This window comes from Carex rostrata, chromosome 1 (genome assembly GCF_964058835.1).
Source record: "Carex rostrata chromosome 1, lpCarRost1.2, whole genome shotgun sequence".
Classification (NCBI taxonomy): domain Eukaryota; kingdom Viridiplantae; phylum Streptophyta; class Magnoliopsida; order Poales; family Cyperaceae; genus Carex; species Carex rostrata.
Genome location: NC_135918.1, coordinates 7,641,327 through 7,668,020, shown reverse-complemented (window position 1 = coordinate 7,668,020; position 26,694 = coordinate 7,641,327). Strand labels below are relative to the sequence as shown.

The 26,694-nt window shown below is 35.3% G+C and overlaps 3 protein-coding genes across 10 annotated transcripts; 1 reads left to right on the top strand and 2 right to left on the bottom strand.

Moving 5' to 3' along the window:
- Positions 1-5,835: 5,835 nt before the first annotated feature.
- LOC144555627 (uncharacterized) lies at positions 5,836-9,606 on the bottom strand. Of its 8 annotated transcripts, none has more exons than XM_078304037.1 (9): positions 9,199-9,606; positions 8,917-9,020; positions 7,834-7,954; positions 7,322-7,558; positions 7,147-7,222; positions 6,952-7,078; positions 6,545-6,744; positions 6,333-6,452; positions 5,836-6,123 (listed from the first exon to the last, which is right to left on the bottom strand). In XM_078304037.1, the coding sequence occupies exons 7-9, from the start codon at positions 6,633-6,635 to the stop codon at positions 5,954-5,956; spliced, it is 381 nt and encodes a 126-aa protein (XP_078160163.1). In that variant the 5' UTR covers positions 6,636-6,744; positions 6,952-7,078; positions 7,147-7,222; positions 7,322-7,558; positions 7,834-7,954; positions 8,917-9,020; positions 9,199-9,606; the 3' UTR covers positions 5,836-5,953. The 8 variants fall into 8 exon arrangements, with proteins under 8 accessions (XP_078160163.1, XP_078160168.1, XP_078160176.1 ...); XM_078304042.1 differs by having other exon boundaries at positions 6,545-6,750; positions 7,167-7,222; XM_078304050.1 differs by having other exon boundaries at positions 7,167-7,222.
- Positions 9,607-11,156: 1,550 nt separating this feature from the next.
- Positions 11,157-12,800, top strand: LOC144555661 (putative small nuclear ribonucleoprotein G). Its single transcript, XM_078304068.1, has 4 exons — positions 11,157-11,286; positions 11,401-11,423; positions 11,888-12,009; positions 12,509-12,800. The coding sequence occupies exons 1-4, from the start codon at positions 11,252-11,254 to the stop codon at positions 12,566-12,568; spliced, it is 240 nt and encodes a 79-aa protein (XP_078160194.1). The 5' UTR covers positions 11,157-11,251; the 3' UTR covers positions 12,569-12,800.
- Positions 12,801-14,285: 1,485 nt separating this feature from the next.
- On the bottom strand, positions 14,286-24,958 carry LOC144555589 (putative alpha-mannosidase At5g13980). The gene is made up of 29 exons (XM_078303984.1): positions 24,700-24,958; positions 23,525-23,608; positions 23,329-23,417; positions 22,978-23,152; positions 22,513-22,632; positions 22,025-22,111; positions 21,840-21,911; positions 21,618-21,731; positions 21,335-21,435; positions 21,163-21,256; positions 20,753-20,920; positions 20,144-20,233; positions 19,985-20,050; positions 19,835-19,891; positions 19,417-19,636; positions 19,012-19,148; positions 18,853-18,921; positions 18,585-18,644; positions 18,327-18,398; positions 18,176-18,223; positions 17,881-18,000; positions 17,613-17,678; positions 16,593-16,705; positions 16,281-16,365; positions 15,604-15,714; positions 15,422-15,517; positions 15,238-15,285; positions 14,653-14,721; positions 14,286-14,574 (listed from the first exon to the last, which is right to left on the bottom strand). The coding sequence occupies exons 1-29, from the start codon at positions 24,898-24,900 to the stop codon at positions 14,368-14,370; spliced, it is 3,039 nt and encodes a 1,012-aa protein (XP_078160110.1). The 5' UTR covers positions 24,901-24,958; the 3' UTR covers positions 14,286-14,367.
- Between the last annotated feature and the right edge of the window lie 1,736 nt (positions 24,959-26,694).

Genomic DNA, 26,694 nt, shown 5'->3' with positions numbered 1-26,694 from the left:
TTTGAAAGGCAGTTTTGTGCTTGTCATCTTCAAACATACGGATCTGATGATACCCTGACCTAAGGTCCAGTTTTGAGAAATAAACTGCATGCTTAAGTTCATCTAATAGGTCATCAATGATTGGGATAGGAAATTTGTGCTTGACAGTATTCTCATTCAGTTTTCTATAATCAACACACATCCGCCAACTTCCATCCTTCTTCTTAACAAGTAGCACAGGAGAGGAATAGGAGCTTTGGGAGGGTTGGATAAGGGAATTTTTCAGCAATTCAGTAACTATTTTTTTCAATTCTAGTCTTTGAAAGTATGAGAATCTGTAGGGTCTCAAAGCAACGGGTTTTGAGTCTTCCTTTAAAGGTATTTTGTGATCAACTGATCTTTGAGGTGGTAGGGCTGTGGGTTCTTGAAAGATTGCTTCAAACTCATCTACAATAGACTGCACTCTTGGGTCCCTGGCTACTGCTTCTTTTTCTACAGTGGCAACAATGCTAAATAATTGTGTCATGAAAATTTGACTGCCCTTCTTCAATTCCTTTTGAATATCCACCTCTTGCTCCCTCATCCTAACTTTAGCAAATACCTCCTCCATCTTCAGTTTAACAATTTGCCCTTTTTGCTTCCAACTCACAATGCCTTCATCATAATCAATTTTAGACCCATACCCTTTCAATCAATCAGCCCCCAATATTATGTCATAACCTGGGACATCCAAAACCCTTAAATCACTCTCAATCTCCTGACCTTGCACTGAGAACACCACACCAGTACACAACATTTTGGAGGACATTTTGTGTCCATTGGCAACTCTAAAAGTAAGAGAAGTAGTCGGTTTCCCTTTGAGGCTAAGTGCTTGTACAATGGTTGGACTGATAAATGAATGGGTACTACCACTGTCAACTAAAACACATATGGGAAGATTACCAATTTGCCCCTTGAATCTAGGTGTACCAGTATTACTCTCACCATTGTTAATGCAGACACTGATGGTTGCTTGATTCACCAGTACATCTTCATGTTGCTCTTCAACCACTTCTTCTACTATTACTCCTTCGGCTATTTCCTCAAACCCTTCACCTTCTTGCTCCATCTCGGCTTCTAAAGAATGTAGCCCATTACCATTGCACTTGTGGCCGTAATGGTATTTTTCATTGCATCTAAAGCACAACCCCTTGGCTTTCTTCTCCTCTAAGGACAACTGGATCTGATTTGGAGCTGGAGGTTTTGTGGTCAATGACAAGCCATCCCCTTTTCTGTACTGGTACTGGTCATTTCCCTTTATGACCCTTTGATAGACTGGTGGTTTGACTGAATTCCATTTCTTAGAGTTACCCTCAAGAGTAATTTCTATTTTTCTGGCATAACTAATGGTTGTTTTGAGGGTTGGTGTTTCAAACAAATCAACGGTGTTCTTAATTTCCTCCCTTAACCCTCCTATGAAACTGCCCACATAGAACTCTTCATGGTCAATGTTAGTTCTATGCATCAACCTTGCCTTTGCCCTCATGAAACTAGCAACATATTCATCTACCTTGCCAATTTGCTGCACTTTCTTAAATTCCTCCATTGGCTTACCCACTTCATTCACAAAATTAGACAACACCTCTTCTTTCAAAATTACCCATGGTGGATGCTGGTTGTTGATTTTAATGCATCGGTACCATTCTCTAGCATCTCCCGTAAAATGCATGGAAGCCATCCTGGACTTATAATGTTCAGCTACTTGATAGCAATCAAAGTAAAAATCACTTTCTTCAACCCAATCGACTGGATTTGCCCCACTAAATACTGGAAAATCGACTCGAGGTAGCTGAGTTCTCGGGGGAGGTTGCTGGTAATCACCTTGCCTCATGTCCTTCTCTCCCATGGACTCCTCTCCACCACCGATTTCCTCCACTACAGGTCGCCTTGGACTAGCTGTGAATCTGGGTCGCTCACCTCGATATTGACCGATGCCACTATTTTCTCCCTTCTCCAGTGCCACTGTATGCATCATAGACTCCAGCATATTCATCATCTTGCTCATCGCCTGACTATTCTCCTCCAATCGACCCTCCATTTGACCAACCCGAGTCGCAAGCTCCTTTTGCGATAACTCGGATCGGAAGAACTGATCCTGGATCACAGCTAGATCCGGATCCATCTCTCCATCAACCTGAAAGCAGTTTTGGCGCGCGTTGCCATGGAAGCGCGTCGCACCGTAGTGTTCCTCTGCTTGCCCAGTTGTGATCGGAAAGGCTCTGATACCAAATGTCAGATCCAAGATCTGACGATACAATTGAAATCGCAATTGAGCCAAAAGCAAGCTACTTGAACAATTTCAGAGAAATAGCGAAAGAAAAGAAAAGAGGAAATAGTAACTTTCATTCAAAATTGGCATAATCCAAATGATTACAAAGCCAGCTTTTATATAGGCGAACAAAAGAAACAAAGTAATTTGGTAAAAGATACAGTGGATCATTCAAATGTACCGCGAACGGCCATGTCAGCAATAACGATGGCAGAGAATAACAAACCTCTCTAACCGTCTGGTGACCCTCCTCTCCATTCTATGTTGCCTCAATCTCCTCCAGTGTTAACGAGGGTGACCCCACTTCCCAATTTAATGTCTCTTTAAAAGGAACGGTTTCTGCCCTTAAATCTGGTCCCACCTGCAGCGTTTCAGTTTCAAATTCTGGGCTGCCCGCCATCTCCTTCTCTTCAACGGCTGATTGAATTATCCCCAAATCCGCACAGCTCCTATCTTCCTTCATCAAATTCACCTCCGATCGTGACATACTTGCTCCAGAATCTTGAAATTTGGAGGTGAATGGATAGGAGAGGAGGAGCACGGAGGTGAACTAGGCTCAAAATCTAAAAGAAATGTTAGCGATCGTTTCACCTTCGAATCTAGGTGCATACTAGATGAAATTTCAGCCTCCTTCACCCCCTTCTCTTTCCTTCCCTTACCATTAATGATGTTTCACCTCCTCTATGTGGAGCACAGCCTTATAACTGGAACATTTACTCAACGATCATAGAAATCTGCAAAATATTGTATGCAACAATATCACTGTACATGCTGCTGCATAGTCTCATAACTGTTATTAGTTCTATTGGCTTTCCTTTTCTCTTAATTGGTTAACTGTAGCTACAATAGATACTGTTAAGAGGAGATTTAAAAGAAAGGTACTAGTAACCAGCAAGCTGTATTGAATAAAGGGTTGATTCTATACACGATACATGATACGATACAAAAGCTAACGATTTGAGATAGATGATATGATTTGAAAACATTGAAACTCGCAATATATTTCTGGAATTTGTTATCCACCACCGCTGATACCAGCATCACCACCATCATCCAATATATTTCTGGAATTTGTTAAATTTCAATGTGAAGTTTAGAAAGAAGTTATATTTAACACAGCATCAATTGTTATAAGACCATCAAATTTACAATTTGAGGATGCTTCATTACTCGCCGATCACAGAATTCTGAAAAACACTGTATGCAACAATATCACAGAAAGCATATGCTGATAAAAACATGACTGGTACATGCCGCTACATGATAGTGTTTCTAGTCTGAGCACAGTTGTATATGGTTGATAACTACTATCTATCAGTCCTATTCGCTATCCTTTCATCTTAATTGGTTAACTGTAGCTATATTGAATAAATATTTTATTCGATACGCGATGCATGATTAGTGGTGCTATCACAGCGGGTCGGATTCGGAAATTATTATGTTTGAATTTATATTTTAAAGTGTTTGGGTTCAAATTTCGAGTTATATATTTATTATTTTCAAACTGAATTTGGTTTGTATTTGTAGATATTTTGAGTTTAGTTTTTATATTTTGAATAGATAGATATTCTTGTGAGGTTCATTTCATATTCAGATTCAGAACGGATACATGTCACAAATATTTAAAAAAATCTTTATTTTTAAATATAATTATAATTTCTTAAACAAATCACATAGTATATTATATATAAATTAAAAGCTATTCCAAAAGCATAATTATACTATTGTTCTTGTTTATAAAAATACAATATAACATGATATATAGCAAGATGAGAATAATAATTTTAAATTAATTTGTGTTGTTACTGGTATGGTAATTGGAGTAATCATGGTGTAAGAGAAAGGTACTGGAATTAGAGATTTAAGTTTTTAGTTTTTTTCGTTAATAACCTTTTGAATTTATTTTCTAATATATAATATGATTTTATTTTATATAAGAGGAAGAATTTTATTAGCATTGTATAGGATATTTTTAAGAAGTATTAGGTCGGGTTTGGTTACCTAAGTGTTACCTCCCTCTATTTCGTCAACTATATTTTTTAATTTTTATAGTTCAATTTTCTTTTGTATGAATCCTATCCAATTTTTTTTTTTTTTGACAAAAGTGGGTATCTTTCTGATTTCTAATTGAAATCATAAAGAACAAAATACTAAATCCTACCCGAAATGTTTATTTTGTGAGAATACATATGTGTTGCTTAAAAATGAAGTTGTCTTTGTTTCGGAAAAAAATATTGAGATTAGAAAGTAATTTTTCATAGCTCTGCAAAATCGTTCCACAAAGAAAGACTGTTTATCTTTAAATTAGAGGACTTAATTTTCGAAAGAAGAAAATACAGTCTGGAGTTTAAGAAAAAAAAATATTGCAAAATATGAAGCATGAAATATGTTCGAAGTTCTTTAGACTAAAATCAGGACACCCAATATGACATGTACAAAAGAGTATTTATATATATATTTATATTTACAACAAGGAGGATTTCAACACTTCATGTAGGGCTGGCAAAAAAATTCGTAGTTCGTGATTTGATTCGGGTTTGATTCGAGTTTAATTCGATTCGAAATGAGTTCGAATTGAAATGAACCAAACCAGGTTCGGTTCGAAATTAATTCAAACCAAACTCAAACCTAGCCTGGTTCGATCGAAATGGGTTCGGTTACTTTTATGGTTCGAATCTCATAATAACATCGGACGTTCATTTACCTGATGAAATTAAAATCCAAGATAGAAAGTCATAATTTAACTTAGCCGACACTCCATCTCTCTCAAATCTCAATAACCTAGTTCTCTCTCCACCTCTCCCTAACTCACTCTCCCTCTATCTCTAAAATCTAGCCGACGCTCTCGGCGATTGGCTGTCTCTCCGGCTGTCACTCCTCTCTCCGGCCTAGATGACTGTCTCTCATCTCTCATAGTTCATACCAGGAAATGCGTCTATGATGTATTTTTTCATGAACAATTTTTCAACTTAAAAACACTCATTTCAAAGTTCATACCGATAAAAGGAAACCGTGTGAATTTTGTCCCGCGAGAAAAAATTAATGTATAAACTACTGATATAACTAGGGCTGCTAAAAATTAATTCGATTCGGGTTCGATTCGAAAAATGTGTAGTTCGCAATTAATTCGATTCGAAATGGCACTACAAGAAAACTATCCTTTCCCGGCACTTACAAATGCCACTAAATACAGTAAAAAACGCCACTAAAGACTTTTCCCGGCGTTTGAGCAAGTGCCGCAAATGCAAGTGTCGGCAAAAGTTTTTCCCGGCGTTTACAGGCCCTTTTGCCGACGTTTCAGAAGTGCCGCCCGAAATTTTACTTTTCCCGGCGTTTACAAAGTGTCGCAAGATTTGTTTGGGTTTTTCCGGCGTTTGGAGGGTAATCCCGGCGTTTATATGGCCTTTACCAGCGTTTCATAAGCGCCGCTAAAAAGCTTTGACATATAAAAAAAAATTTGTTTTCCCGGCACTTTTGAAACGCCGCCAAAAGTCATGGGTAATTAAAAAAAAATTAAATTTCAAAAATTCACTGTAAATCATAAAAAATTCCAAAAATAAAAATTTTTGTTCTGGGATGCCCATGGGAGTGTCGTCTATATACATGTGCAATGGCTTGACTTAGTTCAACTTAGAAACAAAATTTCTATCTTAAAAAATTTTACAACTAACAAATAAGTCTCACTTTACCCCAACTAACAAATTTTATACTAAATAAGTCAAATAATGGTAAACTAACAACAAAAAATAGTTTATAAACTTCACGAGGATCAGAATCTCTCATTGTGTCAATTAGTCGGTCCTTCTCAAAGCTCTTGGATCTCTGAACCAAAGCACCTGGCAAAAGGAATGATTGTTAGTCAAAGTTAGGGACATGCAACAAATATACTATATCCCTTTCCCAATGCATAAAGAGATACCACAATTCTTTTTTTTTATAAATCTATGGCAGTTGCAGCCAGATAGTTGCATTAGCCCACATCATAATACAACATTTTCATACAAGCTCAACTAGAGCCATATGTGCTAAAAAAACAGTTCCATACCAGTAAGGCGGCGCTCATTACCTTCACCATAAACAGCATTGTCCTCCTCCTCCAACTTGAGCTTCTTAATAGCCGCCTTAATAACTTCATAAGCCCCATCCTCTCTCATCTGACTTGGTACTGAAATTATTCAACAACCCAATTTAAATACTACAAAGTGATACCTAAGGAAACAGACATGCATATAATTATTAATGACCTTTTTAAGTTACCTGTAGTGGGTGTGGACACCAGCACCATTCCAATCACCCTATAGCATAGCATCACAGAGCACAAATAGTGTGTCAAATTAGGTAGCATCATAACTATTGTGTATTAATAACAGTAAAGATGTAGAGATTAAAAAAAAATAACAAATCAGGATGGGTTTGGGGTTGAAGGAGAGAACGACACCAACAATCCCATTGATTCTCTGTTCCTATCAAAAAAGGAAAAGCAAGATAAATTTGTTAGAAAGAGCTGGCTTCTTCTACATAACTCAGCAATAATATATTAGGTACAGTGGACTGCTACATATCGGGTAGGTTCCATTGCCAAGATAATTTCAACTCAGCCAAAACTTATTCTTACAAAAATAAAAACCAAAATTTATCACTTATTTTAATTTTTTTTTGTTTACCTGACCAGGCATGACCAGTCCGTTGATACCACTAATATTAATGCTAGTATAAATGCAAGCTTTGTAGTGTGCATCATAAATATCAGTGACTGTCGGCACCAACACTGCAGTAGTATGACTATGGACCCTGCAATATAAAACAAATTGAACAAACTAAAAACTATGAAAGGAAGCAAATATAGATTTTGTATTGACCTGTGGGCCAGGGAAGCTACCGACAGGCCACTTGATGTTATTTTGGAGGAGAGTGTACTCCTGCTCAATCCCATACCTGTTATTAATTATTTGAAAAATTAACTCATAAATCATACATAAGTTACAACTGAATTTTGAATTTGATACTTTTTTTAATTGAAATAATTCACTATACCATGGCACTTCAGCAGCAACAGCAGGGTTGCTGAAAATCTTAGCAGCTCCGTATCTCTTGTTGGTGGGAATGGGTTCTTGTGGGGTACAACAATCACACATCGCTTGTTAGTTTTCATAGAATAATTAATCTTTAGTAAAAGATTAAATTGAGTTGAGAGTTGAGCTTTTGCAGCAACTGACTAATGAGAGAAAACGTCCGAGCTCCAGTTGAGCACATTATGTATGCATAGTACCGCTATAAAATATAAGATGTTATAAAATGTTTCAGCATCAAGTAAAAATTGAGGAAGTTATTTGAGAACCTCATGTCTAACTAAAAATCTATACTGTCTATGAGGATGTGTGATAAGCTAGATTATAGAAAATGTACATGATGGTATTTGGATGGTTTCAGGCATGTATTGTCTAGTTCTTTACTTGTACAGATTCTGGTACAGCAAAGCACCTGTACAAGCATGCTTTTTTATGTCTCAAGAAATTTAACTTATTTTCACAAATGACAAAGATTACCTTTGGATGCAACTCTGCAACTCCACAATGGCACCTTTTACAACTTTGCAAATAGGCCCCACACCTCCACCTCCACCTCATCATGTAGTATCACTGTTTTTACGCCGGCAAGCACTATGTCCTTTGTTGTTACAAGGATTCAAAATTTGTAAGTAATAAAATTATAAAAATGGCATTCAATATCTGATACTACTGACCAGGTGCACTCCACTGTTACATTGTTTCTTAGCAGTCTAAAAATCAAGGTCTATTTTAGAAACACAGTTTAAATGAATATTGGATACAAGAACAACACTAAATTTACCTAAATTTTCTATATTTACATCATTTAAGTTCAAATTCAGTAGCAAGATTCAGCGCTGCGTAGTTATAATACTTTGTGAAAAATGCAAAAATTTCAGCAATAGCAGTCCAATTAAGAGATCAAGAGATATGCCGATACAACACCAGCCGGTAAGCCGATACAAGCTTCAAGTCATGCTGTCTGAACTTATGATACATTAAAAAAAATTGATAGACCATATTTATCCAATAGACAGCTGCTATTATTTGGATTGCTAAGGATATAAAAGTCATTTTATTTTGGATGTACTTAATCCTATTAAAACAAATATTGAATTTAGATATAAGACTTACCACCACATCTTCCAATTTTGATATAATCTATTTATCCAATAGTGTTTCTCATAGTGTCATTTGTAAATGTTGGTACTAGAAAGGAAAAAGGAAAGTAATAAGATCAGTTTCTTGATTTCACCCAAACAGTTTTTCTATTTCATTCCTTCTTTTCATCTTTTTTAAAGCTTGTTTCTCACTATGTTGATCAAATGGATATAATCAATTGTTAAATCTTTTGTAATTAAATTGATAAGCGAGAGTACTGTCCAAAAGGTAATTCACTAATCCATAATTGTGGTTATTGATTCCTAATTCCTAAACCAGCATCTGGGAAGGTATAAATGTATGATAAATACCAAAGCGGTACACTTCCAGATATGTTATGTTGCATTTAAACATGCAGAAAATAAAAAAATCATGAACCAATTACAATATTTGTTTAAAACGGAGATAAAGAGAACTTACAGTCATGGAAGTGAGCACACTGCATCCCAATGCGTACTGGTTTTTCTTCAGCCTTCCTTGCTCAGTTGAGAGAAGTTGCTCTCTCGCTGCTTCTATCTTCTCCTCTTCCATTAATCAAAATTAAAAAAGGGGATTAATGTAGTTAATAAGTTGAGAATTAAACAATAATTAGAAGAAATTAAAAAAGGGACATTACTTAACAAAAGTCCAATTTATTCAAATGTAAGAGAATCCCCAAATGAAACACTAATTTTTGAAACTAATCAGTAAAAGAAACCTTACTATGACAGCTCATCGGGCGGGTAGCCAAACAAATTCGAGAATTTGATTTCTATTCTCCGCCAGAGAGGTGGCGACGCGAATTTGATTTCTATTTTCAGTAATTTTGGAGTGGTGGCGACAGAGAGGTTTTTACTTTTGAAGCTGATAGCGGAGGAACAGAAAGGGAAAGGGTGGAGAAGAAGAAGGCATCTGACTCGCGCGAATTTGATTTCAATTCTCCGCCAACGTCAGCAACGATATCAGCGTAGAAGAGAGGAGGAATGGTAAGCATTGTCTCCCGCGTAGACTCTCTAACAACGAATGGAAATCGACAAGACAAGGCGGGATGAAGGGAGAGACGGAGAGGAACTAGCGAAGAGAAAGAGAGGAGAGGCAGGGGGGGGGGGGCGGGGCGGGGGTCTAGGGTTTGGGTCAAGACTCGAGTCGGGGGCGATATAATTTTTTTTTAACCAAAATTTTCAGCAAGCCCGAAAGCCGGCGTTTGCACGATCGAAAATTTCACCTACGCCATATGCTGGCGTTTGATGTAGCGCCGTATAGATTAGCGCCGGGAATAGATATATTTCTTGTAGTGTGGGTTCGGTTCGAAACGAATCAAACCAGGTTCGGTTTGAAATTAATTCAAACCAAACTCAAACCTAGGGTAAGTTCGGTTCGGTTCGATTCGTTGCCACCCCTAACTTCATGTTTTTTCATACCTCATCATATCTTATATTTTATATATTCGTTTTTAAAGCCTAAAATGTCGATCCGAACCGCTCAATATGATATCTATACTAAAATATGCTTGGAGATAAAATTTCATAATTTTTTAAATTTGTTTATTAATTTTTAAAATAGATACAAAATTACTATTTTTAGACCGTCCAATCTCAAGTCTCAAACTCAGCGGGTAAATTTAATCAAATTAAAAAGAGCAGAAAACGTTCGAAAACCTTTAATCAATTCAAATTGGGGGAATTTCATGTATACCCCTAAAAAACTTTAATATTACGTATTTTCCTCTCTAAATTTTGAAATTACATATTTCCCCTCTAAACATCAAAAACTCACATATTTATCCATTTTATTGTCTTTTATATTAAAACACATTCTAAATTTATAAAATGCCTATTTTACCCTTTTATTAAAAACATAAAATGTCCATCTGACGCCAATTTGAATCTGAATGTTCCTCCACCGTCCGAATTGCTTTAAGATCTGTGCGCGCTAGATCAGCACAAATCTTGAAGCGAACACACAAATATTGAAGTAATGTGCACAGATTTTAATGCGGTGCATGCAAATCAAAATTGCTTTGAGATTCGCGTGGGCTAGATTAGCACGAATCTTGAAACGAACAAGCAATAATCTAATTGCTATGCGCGCAGATCGGACGATAGGGCGTTTTATACTTTTAATGAAGGGTAAAATATTATTTTATAAATTTAGAATTAGTTTTAATATAAAAGACAATGAAATGGGTAAATATGTGAGTTTTTCAAATTTAGAGGGGGAAATACGTAATTTCAAAATTTAGAGGGGAAATATGTAATATTGAAGTTTTTGAGGGGTATATGTGAAATTCCCCATTCAAATTTATTGCATGTAGTGATATGCAATCAACACCTTTTAAGCCTAAGGGCCTTGAAAAAAAAAAAAAATCACCGAAGATAAACAATTCCTTTTTTTGGCAGCCGCCTACCACGTGGTGCGTGGTGAATGGGCCAAATGGGAATTCATATCTCTCTGGTATTGCAAAGGATTACCCTCACTTTACGGTTTAAGATTAAATCTCAACCGGTTTGGAATTTTAGGGTCACCAAGGGAGGCAGTATTATTGAACTTTGAGATTCGTGCTAAGTTAAAAAAACGGTCCAGATCTAGTAATTGTAAAAGATAATCTTATCAGGTATTGGAGAGGATGTGAATTCCCAAATGGGGGTGCTGAGTGTGTAATACCCTCACTTTATCAGGTATTAGGCACGGTACAATTCGATATTTGTCGAGTTCGTCGTTCCGACTTGCCAAAACCCTGAAACCCTAAAACCCTAATCTTTCTCCTCCGTCGAATATGAGTCGATCTGGACAGCCGCCGGATTTAAAAAAGTGAGTTTCTCCTATTCCCTATATTATCATGTGATTTCTCTCTCTCTCTCTCACTCCCTCTCGCTCGCTCTATTTGAGAATAACTGATTTGTTTGTTTTTTGGTTTGCTCTCAGGTACATGGACAAGAAGCTCCAGAGTAAGTTCCCTTCATTACAGTGAATAATTCCTCTACATTATAAGGGAAATTTCACACATGAACCTTAATTGAACCTGTTACAAGGTTAACTTTCCTGTAATTGATGATTGGACTAGTTGTAGAACCACTTCAATTAAACAGTTAAAAATGATTCGGAATGTTTCTTTTTTTTTTTTTTTTGTGTTGGATTGATATCTCAGTTGGTCTGTAGCAGGGCTGGTTGATATATGAATACCAGTACCAGATGGTAATGATTAGTTCATCCAATACCAGTATCAGATGGTAATGAGTATTTGGTTTTTAGTCAGTTTTTGACCAATACAGATCTGCTATCAGGCTTGACTTGGACAGTATTGAGACTGATTAGTTCACAATTCTGTGTTTATCATGTCCACTATATTGCTACACAAACTGCTAATTTTGTTCTTGATTGTTTCTAATATTTACCATTTTCAATTTTCCAGTCAAACTGAATGCAAATCGGGTTGTAGTTGGAACTCTACGCGGATTTGACCAATTTATGAATTTGGTGGTTGACAATACCGTTGAGGTTAATGGCAATGAAAAAAATGACATCGGCATGGTGGTATGTCTTAATTAAATTTATTTTGTTTCTTTTTTGAGCTCAGTTACTTTTGTGTTTACCCCTCCGGAATACTCAACTTATTGTACACCAAAACAAGGTCAAATCCAAACTAAAATGAAGGGGGTTTATTGACCAATTACCTTTTTTTTCTTAGCTGAATGGTCAGCTCAAAATTTTCATCAAATAGCAATCTGAAAGTTCCGACTAACTTCGAAGCGGAGGTTAAAGGATGATTGTTGGATTATTTGTTAATAAAGGAACAATGTTAGTTTAAGGTGACAAGTAATAATTATTGCAATAATTTGATAGTTATGATGATTATAATGGTTCACTTTTAGTATCAATTTAGCAAAGCTAGGGAAATTTTGTTTTAACTGAAACTTATAGGTGCATTATGTTTTGCTCTTATTGGATAAATATGACAATTTTACAGTTCTAAAGGGTCATTCTTGCAAGTTACCACTGATTTCATAACATTTATAACTTGATTCTTCACCAGGTGATCAGGGGAAACAGTGTGGTCATGATTGAAGCATTGGAACCGGTGAAGACGGCCTGATTTCTAATTTCACCCTTCATTTTTAATTGACTTTCCATCTAGTGTTGTAATATTTCATATGCCTTCTCTCGTTTCAGTGAATGTACTTATTTCAGTTTTTGAGTATTTAGATTTATGAAATGTATATTCTGGTACGTTGGTGACCATTTCTAAGGGATGTTTTATGATTGCTTAACTAGTCTCTCCCTCGGATGTTTTATGATATCTTCACCAATTTTTTTGGTTTTTGTTATTTGAGACGTTACTCTAATTTGTATTGTGGGCTGATTTTTTTTTTTGGAAGGTTAGTGGCTTTAATGGCTTCTAACAAGTCGATTGATAAAAAATGTATTGTGGGCTGATTATTAAATAGGCTAATTGGGGCTTAATTCATTGATTATTGTTTTAAGCCCCAAATTAGTGATACAATTATTCTTTTTCTCGTTGTTGATAAAAGTGGGGGAACCCACCAGTTTAATTGGAAACTAATGTCGGTTACAAAAATTCGGTACTAAGCTAGTACCTTATCAGAATGTTGTTAGCAGGATAAACACACTGCTGGAAAATTATTTGAAGGTAATATCCTAAACAACCATAAGCAACAGAAAAAGCATAGAGCATATCAGATTAGTATATCAAGACCTAATGAATTACAGTACTGAATTACTAGCTACATAACCACTATTGTCAGCAGAAGAGCTTGAGGTAGAATCAGAGGAAATAGCAGGGTATCAGACCAGCCGCAGCATCAAGTGGTGAATCTGAATTGTTCATTTCACTTGGCACGAATCTCAAAGCAGACCCCCATGACCTCAACAAGCACCGGATTGAGTTTGATATGGATGAAATTGATTTGAGCCGTCCATTTTTTTCAATTGCACCTCCGGTGGGACACGGACTCGCATCAATGGCCCTATAAGTAGTGACAAGATTATTCTAATTTACTTACCTGTGGGAAAAGCGCAGAAAGATTGTGTTTTACGATATTTGGTTGTGCAGCAAAAGAAAAAAGAACTAATGGCGGGCAGTAGAGATGCAAAACTCAAAAATCAAAATGGGTTTTTACTTTAGGGTATTCGGACCCTTTCTTGAAAGGAAATAAATCTGCTGTTATTTCAAAAGAATAATAGGAACCTGTTATTCCGATTCTATCAGTTGATTTCGTTGAAATTCACGCATGAAAAAAATTCTTCGTTGAGATTCACACATAAAAAATTGAACGGTTGGAATCAGAATAATAGGTTCCTTTATTTCTTAAAAACGTGAACAAAATAGGCACTGTTTATAATTGGGACGTGTCTTTCCATGTGCTTGTAATCGCATTTTACTCGAATATAGACTTCACCATGTCATATGCTGATTTTTTTTTAAAATAGAATCAATATTAATTATTCTAACATAATAAACTCCATTGATTTGTTTTTTAGAAAAAACAACTCCACCACCTATCTCTAGGATCGTTGAAGGAAGAAATAAGTAGAAATGACTAATGTAGTTTGCTCAGAATAAAATTTAAATTCTCTCTCCACCGATCCAGAATCGGTGGATCTTTTTTTTTTTTCTAAAAAACAAAGTTTTCTTAAAATAATTAAAATTGATTCTATTTTTAAAAAAAAATCTCATATGCCTGTAGGTTGTAGCCTGCTCTACTAAACAGTATTACCATTGCAAACCAATAAAAGACCTTTTGTTCCTCAATCAAACCACGTTGGGCAATCAAGCCAAGAGAACATGTTCCTTGAAAGTCTTTGTTACCAAACAATTTATTTCAGAGCCGGTTACAAGAATCACAACAAAACACGGAAAAATTCAACTAGGGCTTATGGGAGTTTAATATAATTAAAATTAACTATAAATGTGCGAATTTCCATAGGACCCAACTCGACAATCAGCTTGGATGGATCAACAGGGCTGCCTCTAGTGATAGTTTCAGACCCAGTATCTGCTGCTTTAAATTTGAGCCTCTTCTTCTCCATTTCATACCTCTCTTGATTAGCAGATAGGTTTGTCTCTACTATCTTGCTCACCTATAGTTTGAATAATGGAGAATTATTTTGAATGTTGAATAGTTGGAGTATAATTTTTAGACATTGCAACAGTAATACCTTCTTATCTGGGAACATTTTCTTGAGATCCACACTAGCAATTACTGAGAGGTCCTTGTCCTCATCGACCTGAAACAGTGCAAATCAACAGTTAATTGGAACTGCCTGGGGCAAAATAGAGGTCCTGCACTTGCAGGTAAACAATATATTCATAACTAAAACAACGCTATAACAATGCAGAACAGTAAGTCTCGAGACTGCTAATAGGCAATTTGCCAGATACTTAAAAAAAATTAAAGAATACTGAAGTTTTGTACTTGTATATTTCAAAAGAATGTAAACTTGCACATAGAAGCATTTCATTCTGGAATTGTCAACACAATTAAAGTGATCCTTTATTATACATACATTAGGAACTACTTTGCCCAAAACAGAGTTGCAAGTTGTAAAAACATGAGGAAAAATGTATGTCTGTTAAAAATAGAAACGTGTTTAATTATATTCGTATTGTGCTACCGCTGGTGTCCTTGAAAAATGGTTCGAGTCACAAAGAATGAATGAATGTGCAATTCCAAGTGAAGCAAGAGTGAATGTGCAATTCCAAATCATGGAAGCATCATAACAAGAATAGAGAGGAAAAATAACCTCGTATAGGTGGGCCAACCTAAGGAGAACACTTCCATCTTCAAGTGCCTTCCCAAATTCATCAAAAAACAGATTGAATTAATAGTGGCTCCAAAAGTGTTAAAGAATTGGTTAATCAAAACTCACCGAAAAGAGCACAAGTGCAATAACAATTCTTACATGCGAGAAAAGGAATCATATATACCTCAAGAGTAACTAACGCAACATTGTCAGGCAAACTATATGAAGGATCCATAGCTGTGAAGTTCGAAACATGTGAACTTCCCCAATTGCCCCCATCCTAGAAATTGAAATGGAAAAAGAGGAGATAATTAAAAAGAATTCTCAGGCTATTTAATTTACAATTGACCAATTTACACAGCTTACCATCTCAGAGAAAGCAAGAAGAAGAGGAGAATAGATCTCTTGGCCAAAAGTACGGCGCCACTTAGCGCCTTCTCCTACAGGGTCTATTCTGGTATAATATTTTCCTTGAATCTGAAACACACAATAATCCATGTCATGACTTTATAAAAACTCCAGAAAGAAAAGATAATTGCAGTATCTAATGCAGAAGTTTCTTATAATAAGAAAGAAATGCAACAGCATTACTGCATGAGCTCATTTTAAGTTTCCAAGAGTTCAAATGCCTTCAATCATTCATTCATTTAAATTGCTTCGGTTATGCGATGATTTTTTTTTTTGAGAATCAACTACTCCCATGTTTTAAAGTTAATATAAAAAATATGGATCTCAAATACTGTGCTTTTGATTTGAATGACGTAAGGAGGTTCGTGAAAATCCATGGACGTGGACAATTGCTATGATTTTCGTTGTGTTCTTGATGAGAATCATAATCAAGACAAAATACAGCAATATTTGATAAGAGTGTAAATGAAGAGATATAGATTGTTAACAGTCTTTTCAGATTTCTTATGATCAAACTGTTAAAAGTGGGTCTTGATTGAGGCAGAATGTTGGAGGAATGTCAAACTCCCCCAGCTTCTATATAAGAAAGCAAAACATATAGAAATAACCAATAAGTTTTTCTCAGGAGTACTTACAACTAAACCAGCACATCCATAACTGGTACAGACTGTTTCATTAAGGGCCTCACCTACACCTCTGTCATCATCAACGAGTAGTCTCCTACACACCATACATAAATCAAAGACCAAAATTAATAAAAAATAGTACATTATCAGTGGTCAGTGCTCTGGATAAAGTAACTAGTTAAATTGTTCATGGTTGTCATTTCTGAGGCAAATTTACAACCTTTGTTAAGAAAGGGATCCGATAATTGCCTTCAATTTTCAAGGACATGCATGGTTATGTCTGAACTTTACCAGGGAGGGATATGAAGTTATACAACTTACCTATGCACCATTAACTCTATTTGTCCATCGGCTATGCTGGACCCACCGACAGACCTATCAACTAACACCGACAACTCCTTGCTTTCATCTTGAATATATATCCCCAAATTAATCTGATAACAGATAAGAGAATATATAGTATATACAGATGCAATATATTAACTTGTCTTATTTAAATGTAAGGGTTCAAACGGCTCCAATTTTATTGGCTCAAATCATAATGCCTCCATTTTTCAAATACCATAAAATAAATAACTCAATAACAAAATAGTACCATCAGATGTGATAAATGTCACTTTCTCTACAAGCACATAAAAATAATATGGCATTTTGACTACCTTTTGATGGAAGTTAAGAGCATGCAAAAAAATGCACACAAAATGCCATATGATGTTTTACAGACTCTTGATGCTAATAAAAAAGTTGTATGCTGCAATATTTTTCTATATAGAGAAAGTGATATAAATCACATCTAACAGTAAAATTTTGTTATCTGAGTTTTACATTTTAGGTTATCAAACTTCTAGAAGTGAGACGAACAGAGGCACTTGTACTCTGTAACTAAAATCAGGTTGAACCCTCCAAGGGTAGAGAAAACTAGTAGCCATTGCATTTATAAACCAATAGATTTGAAACACTATGCACAGTTCTCAAGTTGTAGTCAGTCCTTACAACACCAGATCTCACCTAGTTTGGCATGTTATGAGTTATGACCTCATTGCCATACCAGATCCAGATCTCAGCTATAGGTTGGCACTAGTAGGAATTCTAGTACTTGGCTACGGGGACCTGTACTAATATTTGTCTATCATTGGTATCAAGCTGATCCCAGGAAACATTATTTTTCCCTTCTTGCATTGTTGGAAGGTGAGCATAGGATTAATAAATGCATTTGGTGGCTTTTGGCAGTGAATATCAAGTTAGAAGCTTACAAATCTTTTAGGGTTTAAAAGTGAGGTTTCACCACCAAATATTTTAAGGTGTAAAAGTCAAAAAATCAAGTGTGGAGAAAAATATTACCGGGTAATAGTTGCCAGCAACAGGTTGGTCTACCTGCAAGTGCCACTCTTTCCTATAATCCCTAATCTGCAAATCATTGATGAATTCAATAATTGAAGTGACCAGTGCTAATGTATTTTAAGTATATTTATTTTCCATTTTAAACATTTCAAAATGAAAACCTCATTGCTTCATGGAGCTCACACTATTTAGTCCATTTTAGTTGAAGAAAATCAAATAAGACATGAGAAAGGGAAGTAGCTTTTTCAAAATAGTGATTTTTGCATACCCTTTTGATGAAATCACGACCATTTGAGTCAGTGTAAAATGTTTTATTGGAAGCAATGTTAGTTGTAATCTCTGTGACCACTTCTTTTCCAACCCCATCTTGTACAGGTATTGGCCCCACCTGCAAAATATAATCAAGGACAATATTTTCAGAATGAAAAGGACACTGGTAAAAGAGGAAAGAAAAAGCTGTATTCTTGGATAAGACCAAAGATGGGGGAGTAGTGGATAAACTGTTATGAAAATGAAATCGCTTTGCGGGACCCATTTGCAAGTTCCTATTGATTGGTACTTACAATGAATTCGGTTTCTACGTACTCCTTGCTCTTGTAGGCTCTAGTTATCTGAACAGAAAAATATAACTCTTTAACACATGATATAACATGCATAACAGGGTCTAATATATATCATTTTATATGTAATCGCAAGTGAAAAACAATAACAGACCTGATATATCCAAGGACTAATCTGCTGGTGCACTTCATCCACTATAGATCCCTTCATTACCGTCAATGGCTCCTTTAGAAGTATAAGATGTAAAGGCAAGTTAAAACACAGATAAACAAGTAAATGAAACGTGTCTAAAGGAGAAAAGAGTATAATAAACCAGAGACTTTAAGACATAAGAAAACTGCTTAATTGGAAGGTTTCCCAATTTTTCTCTAAATGATGCTAAAATTCAGCATTTGTGAAGGAATTCTTTACCGTTCCTTCATATTCAATTGGATATGTGCCATCTGGACGGAATATATAAGCTCCAGAAGCCTTCAGGAAGCCAAAAGAAGAAGAAGAAAAATAGAAAAAAGAAATTAACAAGTAAGAAAGGGAAAAAAAGAAGGTAAAAATATATAGGGGAGACTGCCACATAAGCTCCCACGACCTAAAAAAAAGCAGGAAATGCTAATTTGGCAGAGCATTTGTGTATTCTAGGTAAGAAAACCAAAAGAAAATTGATAGAGATAACAAAATTAACCTGAGGATCACTTTTGGTTCCGTTATAACTACTATAGAACTTGTATGTCTGACTAATACCTGCATTTACCTTAGGGAAAATTACAAAAAAATTAGCTTCAACATACAATGCAGAAACTTGAACCACCAAAGTACACAAAAATACAACTTGAACTATTACCAAGTTTTTGCCATCTGAGTACTGATATAAACCTCCATTTGCATTAAAAAGTAGTTTTAAATGGCCTTTCCCAATTGCTACACTGTTCATTGTACTTCCTTGTGAAGGGTATAGTTTCTCCAGCGAAGCAACTTTGCCTATCATAAGCCAACGACTCTAATTGTATTTCAGTAAAAAAAAAAATATAACACTAATGGTCAATAAAAAGGGTAGTATTACCCAAAACACCATTCCGTAAGCAACTGATGGTTACATTTATGGTTCATGTAATATTTGCATTAGAATAGATGCTCGGGATTGGGTTGGTAGGATTAGGAACTAAAACCTTAAGCAAACCAAAAATCTAAAATCTGGGGTCATGATTTATGAATGGTGGGACCATATAAGTAACGAAATATTTGGTACCTGATTTGGTAGAACCTGAGATGAAATAAGTGGAGAAACCAAGAGCAGGCACTGAGGCCGGGAAAATGAGCCAATATTTGGGAGTAGCAGTAGGAGATGTGCCAAGGTAAGCCTTGACATGTTGCCTTCTTAATCTGAGAGATGCATTGGTCAGTGGTAACAGTTGTGACTCTACTGCTCTCCCCTCTGAGTCTTGTACTGACACATATTGGCTCACAACCTGTATATTTTTGCAAATGAGCTTTAAAGCTGCTACAATACTGGCCACTTACTGCCCCAATTGGGGACAATACTGACTGATTTCTATTAGTACTGAGCTATATTATAGTCATGGGTTGATTACCTGAATAGGCCTGATTTATATACCATGTTAAAAATTAACCACGTAAAGAAAAGCAAAGAAGGAGAAATTTCTTACAGGTACTCGTAATACATCCTCTCTTTTCCATCCAAGAGAATTGTACACAACAACAGCCTACAGTAAGCAATTGATTAGAAAAATGATGTTTCAAAGAAACAACCCTTTTCCGAACACAAGTAATTAAGAAACTTTGTCAGTTCTCCTTACCAAGTATTTACCATTGGATAGATCAACTTCAGATGGAGGGCAGTAGCTTATGTTTAGTAGTGGGCACTGAAAATAAGCAATCAGAAGAAAGAACCTTTGAAACATTGTACCTCTAACAAAAAGACGATAAAATTAAATAGATAGAAACAATCAACTAACTTGCTCAAACTTTGTTGTTGGATTTGAACATCCGGTTTTTGAGGATGACTCTGTCAAGCAAGCAAGCGAAGATTTGACCAATTTCTCTGCCTGAAATGTACAAATATTTTACTATTCTCTAATATTAAGGCTTACTCTCTCTTTTATTTTGCTTTGTCTTGAATATCAACATCCCTTTGAGAGTCAATAGACAAAGTTAACAAAATGGAGTTTCAAGGTAACCCTCCACATGTTAAATATTAAGGACACCCCAGTAAAACAACCAATATCACAGATGGCATCACAATGGCGTTTCTTCTATAGAATGATAACTTCTTCTTTTTATTCCAAAATTATCCCTCTTTACAAAAATCATATATTTCTTCCCTCTGTGTGTGCACACACACATGTACATGATACTTACTATTACTTACTAATTTATCAGCAGGGGCAAACAGTTTTTGTAAATAAAATGATCCAAAATAAGCAAGAGTGATATGGGTTAAGTTGACTGATTCAAAGTAAAGGTAAAGGTATTGATAATATTTTACTAGTTTTGCAAGTTCTGCTGGTTTTGAATGGATAAGGGAACATGTAACATTCTGCTCATACAAAAATTAAAAAATTAACCTCTGTATAGCCAATATACAATCTTTTGGCATAATCATTTGCCACGTGCTGTTTCTCTGTTCCACTCACAGCATCATGGTGCTGGGCTATTGCCAGAGCATCTGCTAGGCTGTCAGTTGTTGGTCCTGAAGCACTTCTTCCTGTTAGAAATTCCAATTGCCTTGCTGCCTGAATGAATGCGTTATCAATTCGATTATACCTAGTTATGACCGATACTTACTGTACTGGTTGATAAACACCAAGTAAGAAACCAGTAGCAGTTGCGATGAAAAGAAGCACATTACGCATTCCTCAGAAGCTTTAAAAAATATTAATGTTCAAAGTATCTAATCAAATTCATTTCTCAGGTATGAGAATGATAACTATTATCCTCACTGGGACATTGATAAAAATTTGACAGGAAACTATACCAAGTAGTATGCACTCATCTGACGCACATAACGTTTCAGTGCAGGCCTACTTGTGAAGTACCCTGTCCAATATGCATTTGGATTATCTGCATATCTGAAAAAAGTCACATTATAAGTATCAAATATTTATACAATAAAATAAGACACTGTTTAAATCACGCTTATCACTAACGGGAAGAAATCATCTGTTTTAATAGGCCATTTCTCATTTGCTGCGAATTTTGCATCAGTATATATAGAGGGTGTAGAATATAATGCATTGACACGCCCATCCTGAAATTATGACAGTGAATATAAGAAAGAGCAAAATTAGTTAAACAAAAAGGATATATTATTTCCTCAAAAAAACAAAACAAAAAATATATATTAAAAATTTCACAATTTGGAAAGAATTTTAAGCCTAGCCCACAATCCTAAATATTTTAAATTTGGTACAAAAAATAACTAACATGTACCTTGTTTACATAGTGAATAAGTTTATCCAAATTTCTGAACCAAGACTCCGCATATTGGTACTTGAAATCAGTGCCCATGGTGAACATTACATGATTTGTTCTTGTGATATTTGCCTAGTAATATAACAAAAGTAACTCATGTTAGACCAAGCTAGTCATACCAATAGTCATACTCTAATAAAAGAAATTGTTGGGATGTGAACTTCAAGCTAGATTTGAAACCTGGGCAAGAGCAGCAGCAACAAAATCATCAACTCTTTCTTGAACATTGTAATCAAACAATAGGGGATCATCCTAGATTTTCAATTTGCAGGGGGAGGAGGGGGATTAGAGAGAGCAAATTACTCACATAAGCAACAAAATAAATATAACACAAAACTCATACATGTGCTAAGAGACCATTGTACCTGAACAACAGGAGATGTGTCATCGACTTCAAAGTAAAAATCTCCAGGTGGCGGCTCATAATTCTTTGGGAAGATTCCAGAAAAAATCTAAATAGTACTATAACATTAAAAAGTTTAAAGATGACGAGTATGCTCCTTTTTATGAACATGATGTTGAAACAAGGAATATGAAAAGACCTTCCGAGTACATACTCCAGAGTACTAGAGAAAAAGAGAGAATTTGTTGACTAATTTTTCAGTATTAAGAGTTTGTATAAATAGTCCCATCAAAACTGCTTATTTGTTTATTTAGTCTTCAAAATTCTTTCAAAAATATGGAAATTTCATTTGAGAAAACACACTACTTTTTGTAGAGACAAGACTGGGAATAGGAATTTTCACCGAGTCCATATGCAAATAACAAATATCTAAAGGTTTCCTTATTTCAAAAATCCGAGTTCTTAAGAGCATGTGGAAAACTTATTTGTTAGGAAGTAACTCTAGCTTACATCTAAAGAGGATCCAAAAGTCTTGGAAGCTCTCCATACAACCTCAAGCTCTTTCAGATCTTTCCTCTTGTTCTTGTCTTGGTAGTCTATACGGAAGAAATAAAGTGCATCGAACCCCACCTGAAATTCCAAAAGTGCTATTCATTAAAAAATATTCCATCATATATAAGTTATTTTCGACTGTAAATATTTCATTTTGTGACAGGTATCAAATTGCACAACTGATAGAAATGGAGCCCGATATTGGATTAATTGATGATATCTTCATAGTTGAGGCTCTACAATTGAGATCGTAAATTAAGTTAATTTGAAACTCCACATAAACAGTAAGGGGATTGATTGGGTCAAAGTTAAGATGTGGCTGGAGTGCACGAACTGAGGAACCTTACCAGTTGGTGTAAAGCCGAAAGAAGAATCCTTCATTTAACTCTAATGTAATAACAGATATGAAAATAAAAGTTGTACTTGTGCACTCAGTAGATATGCTTGCACAGATGAATGTCCAAATGGATCAATCTGCCACCCAATCCGTGGAATTTTGCCAAATTCCTGCTTAATAAATCGGTGGCCAAGTGTTGTTTGATCTATCATGTCTATGTAGTGTACAGTTGCCTCGTCATGCATGCACATTCCTCCATTTCTTAAAAATCATACATGCAGACAGAAGTAAGAATCAAGTCATTGTCCTTATTGAATTTTATTTTTAAGTCTGACAGTCAAATAGTGCCTAGTTGTAACTTGTAACAATGATTTAATCCAGTCAACTGGCTGAATTCATGATTAACTAATTCTAAAATGAGACCAAAAAAAATTTACATGAACTCTAATTGACCAGAGTCAATGAATCCTTTAACTGTCTCCTTGATCATTTCACTTTGCTGGCGCCACCATCTCTGGAAGAAGGCCTACAAAAAACACTTGAAATTATAAACCGTATATTCCAGAACCCTATAAATCACTTGAAAGACAACCATTACTTTTTCTAAACATGTTTCCATCAAATAAAAGCTACCTGTTCGACATAGATGAACTTTCGGTTTTTGTCTTTTAGGAGAGCAGTCACCATTGAATCCAGAACATTTTGCACACAAGCACCCTAGATTGAACGAAATTAAGAAGACGTCAAAAAACAAAACGTTAAATCTTTATCTGCTAGTATTGGATGTTCATATTTAATTTGGTTTATAGAACAAATGGTCTAACACGATATCAAAGAAAATAAAAAAGTTCAATAAAGAAAAAAGATAAAAGATAGCATGAAATGACCTGAATGCATTATCCTAAAAACAAAATTAAATTCGCATAAAGTTAATCCTTCTGTTTCAAAATGGTTTTAAGGGCTCATATCTCAGACTTTTCATCCATCTAACAATATGAAGGCTCTTAGGGTCAAAACTAGTGATAACTAGTACCAATAAGTTATAGAATTCACAGGGAGTCGAGCACATTGAGTTATAACTTATAAGCAACAGGAACTAGATTGTGGAATAAAGTAGGCATCCTATTCATAGTGCACAGTAAACTGCCAATCAAGATTACAATTCTTAAAAGATTCTTAGCATTTTTCCAGAGATAGTTTGTGTGATCACAAACTTCTAATTCAACCAGAAAAAGCATATGAAGGGATAACTCTAATTTGTTTTCAATTTTCATGTTTCAATTTAATTCCAATTTTAGTTAAACATTTCCAATGGTTTGAGCCTCTATTCTAATTTAGAAATTCTGTTAACCGTTGACCAGAGAGTGGTCTTTCAGTACAGTGTACAGATACTATTCCTATAGGTACAAATTTAGTGATAACTAGTAACAGTAAGTTATAGAGGTTCACAGGGAGTCAAGCAGAAATAAGACCTGCATTCGATTGTGGAATAAGTAGGCATCATATTCATAGTACACGGTATACTGTCTATCTAGATTACATTTCTTAAAAGCTTCTTAGCATTTTTTTCAGAGATAATTTGCTTGATCACAAAATTCTAGTCCAACCGGAAAAAGCATATGAAAGGGTTACTCTAATTTGTCTTCAAATTTCAGTTAAACAGTTCCAGTCGTTTGAGCCTCATTCTAATTTAGAAATTATATATACCATTGACTAGAGAGTGGTCTTCGACTCTTCGTACAGTACAGTACAGTTACTACTCCCAGAAATTCCAAAAGCGAGAAAAAGAAGGCACGATAAAATGTAACCTGGATAGAGTTATTTGACCCCACGTAGTACTGATCAACGGTCTTGAGCCATCCCACGTCATCGTGCGTGTGAGCCACCACGTGCACATTCAGCTTTCCCTCCACGATTTGCTGTGAGGTGTTGTATGCTATGTACGCTGAATCAACCCCGAAATATCCAAGGGATAAGAAGAGAAATAATAGAAGAGGCGCCATTGCCATGGCGATGATAATAGTTTAGTCGAAGAAGAATGAGAGAGACTGAGACAGAGGGGCGAGAATCGAGCTTTTGAGTTTTGACCTTTTAGTGTGGAGTCCGGATCCTCTGAAGTAACACGAATTTTGGGTTTATTTTGAGTTTAGATCAGACCGTCCGATCAGAATTCGGTCCAATCCGGCCCGAGATGAAATGCATGGGATCCCTTCAATATTCGTGCCATAGAAGATCGAACAGTCCAGATACAAAATCAAAATTTGAGTTATTTAGGGTACCGAACTGGGTTTGGTGCTATGTCGTTGGCTACTTGGCTTATTGCGGTACTGTTTGAATGGAATCGGTCTATGTTGCTTACCTGAGAAAAATAAGCAACGATTTAAAGCTGATGTTTTTACATTAGCAAGTATGAATATGTGTTTGTCTTTTTTTTCAAAAAAGTTTGTTGTTTTTGTAATAAAATAATTTATTAAATTTTGTCATTTTATAAAACAATCAAACTAATTTGTGATTTTCACTAAATATTGAATAAAAAACATGTTGCTTTTACAATTTATCAAATTCAGATATACTTAAAAAAAGTAACACAAATATAATGTGTATTAATTGGAAATAATGTTACTATGATTATTGGAGCTAAGGGTTTGTTTATTTGCACAGAAAACCGATCTAAAAATTATTTTTTGCATCAAATGTTTTCTCAAAACGCTATTAAAAATAAAATAATTGGTATTGTAATTTTTTTCAACTATAATAATGAAAAGTACAGAAATGACGAACGAGTACAAATTATGCAAATGATTAGGAGATATAATCATTTTTACTTTTTTTTATTTTCCAAGTAATTTTCAATAATGAGAAGATACATAGTTTAAACTCAAAAGGCTTAATAATATAAATTTATGAAACGGATATTGAAATTAAATTAGCATTTAGACATGCTATTAGTTTTTAAAGTAAGATGCATATAATTATAATATAAATTTATAATTATTTTATATATTCATATTTAACAATCTTATACGATTAGGTTAAATATATAAATAGAGGAGGGTTCAAATGCCTCCATGTTTTTGTGCCTCCATCATGCCTCCATCTCCCTCCATCATTTTCAAAGTTCAAACAGTCGATCCGAACCGTTCAATCTAAACTCCATACTAAAATATGTTTGGAGACCAAATTTTATATTTTTAGGAATTTTTTTACTATTTTTTTGGATAGGTAGAAAAATACTGTTTTTAGATGGTTCGGATTTACTGATTTTGTACCTATCTAAAAAAATTCCTAAAAATATAAAATTTGGTCTCCAAACATATTTTAGTATAGAGTTTAGGTTGAGCGGTTCGGATCGACTGTTTGAACTTTGAAAATGATGGAGGGAGATGGAGACATGATGGAGGCACAAAAACATGGAGGCATTTGAACCCTCCTCATATAAATAATTGACTACTCTATCTTCTTCTTTGGCATTTCTGTAAACTATCTTGATGTTCTACAAACTTCATGTACACCGCGTCTAAGCTTCTTCCTTGTACTATTTTCTACGATGCGTTTCAGTGAGTGGATTTTTGGATAAGGTTCAGCACTGCTCAGCCGGATTTACTATAATCTCTGCAAACACCGATTCATGTTATATGGCTCTTTTTCATTGCGTGTCTCGCGTAGGGATTCTCTCGTTCGTGTTTTGTGTTTGGATGCAAACTTTCAACGTGCGAGAAGCGAGAAACCGTCATGAATAGGTGCAAAGTATGATACTGACATCGAAACTTCCCATTTAGAAATTAAAAACTGTTAAGATCATA

Coding starts and splice junctions, on each gene's coding strand:
- LOC144555589 (XM_078303984.1), bottom strand. CDS start 24,900: ATGGCAATGGCGCCTCTTCTATTATTTCTCTTCTTATCCCTTGGATAT. Junction 20,051..20,143: donor CAACAACAAAGTTTGAGCAA/GTTAGTTGATTG, acceptor GCTTATTTTCAG/TGCCCACTACTAAACATAAG. Junction 19,892..19,984: donor TATCCAATGGTAAATACTTG/GTAAGGAGAACT, acceptor TGCTTACTGTAG/GCTGTTGTTGTGTACAATTC.
- LOC144555661 (XM_078304068.1), top strand. CDS start 11,252: ATGAGTCGATCTGGACAGCCGCCGGATTTAAAAAA. Junction 11,424..11,887: donor CATGGACAAGAAGCTCCAGA/GTAAGTTCCCTT, acceptor TCAATTTTCCAG/TCAAACTGAATGCAAATCGG. Junction 12,010..12,508: donor AAAATGACATCGGCATGGTG/GTATGTCTTAAT, acceptor ATTCTTCACCAG/GTGATCAGGGGAAACAGTGT.
- LOC144555627 (XM_078304025.1), bottom strand. CDS start 7,439: ATGAAAACTAACAAGCGATGTGTGATTGTTGTACCCCACAAGAACCCA. Junction 7,223..7,321: donor GTTGCTGCTGAAGTGCCATG/GTATAGTGAATT, acceptor AATTAATAACAG/GTATGGGATTGAGCAGGAGT. Junction 6,751..6,951: donor GACTGGTCATGCCTGGTCAG/GTAAACAAAAAA, acceptor CTTTTTTGATAG/GAACAGAGAATCAATGGGAT.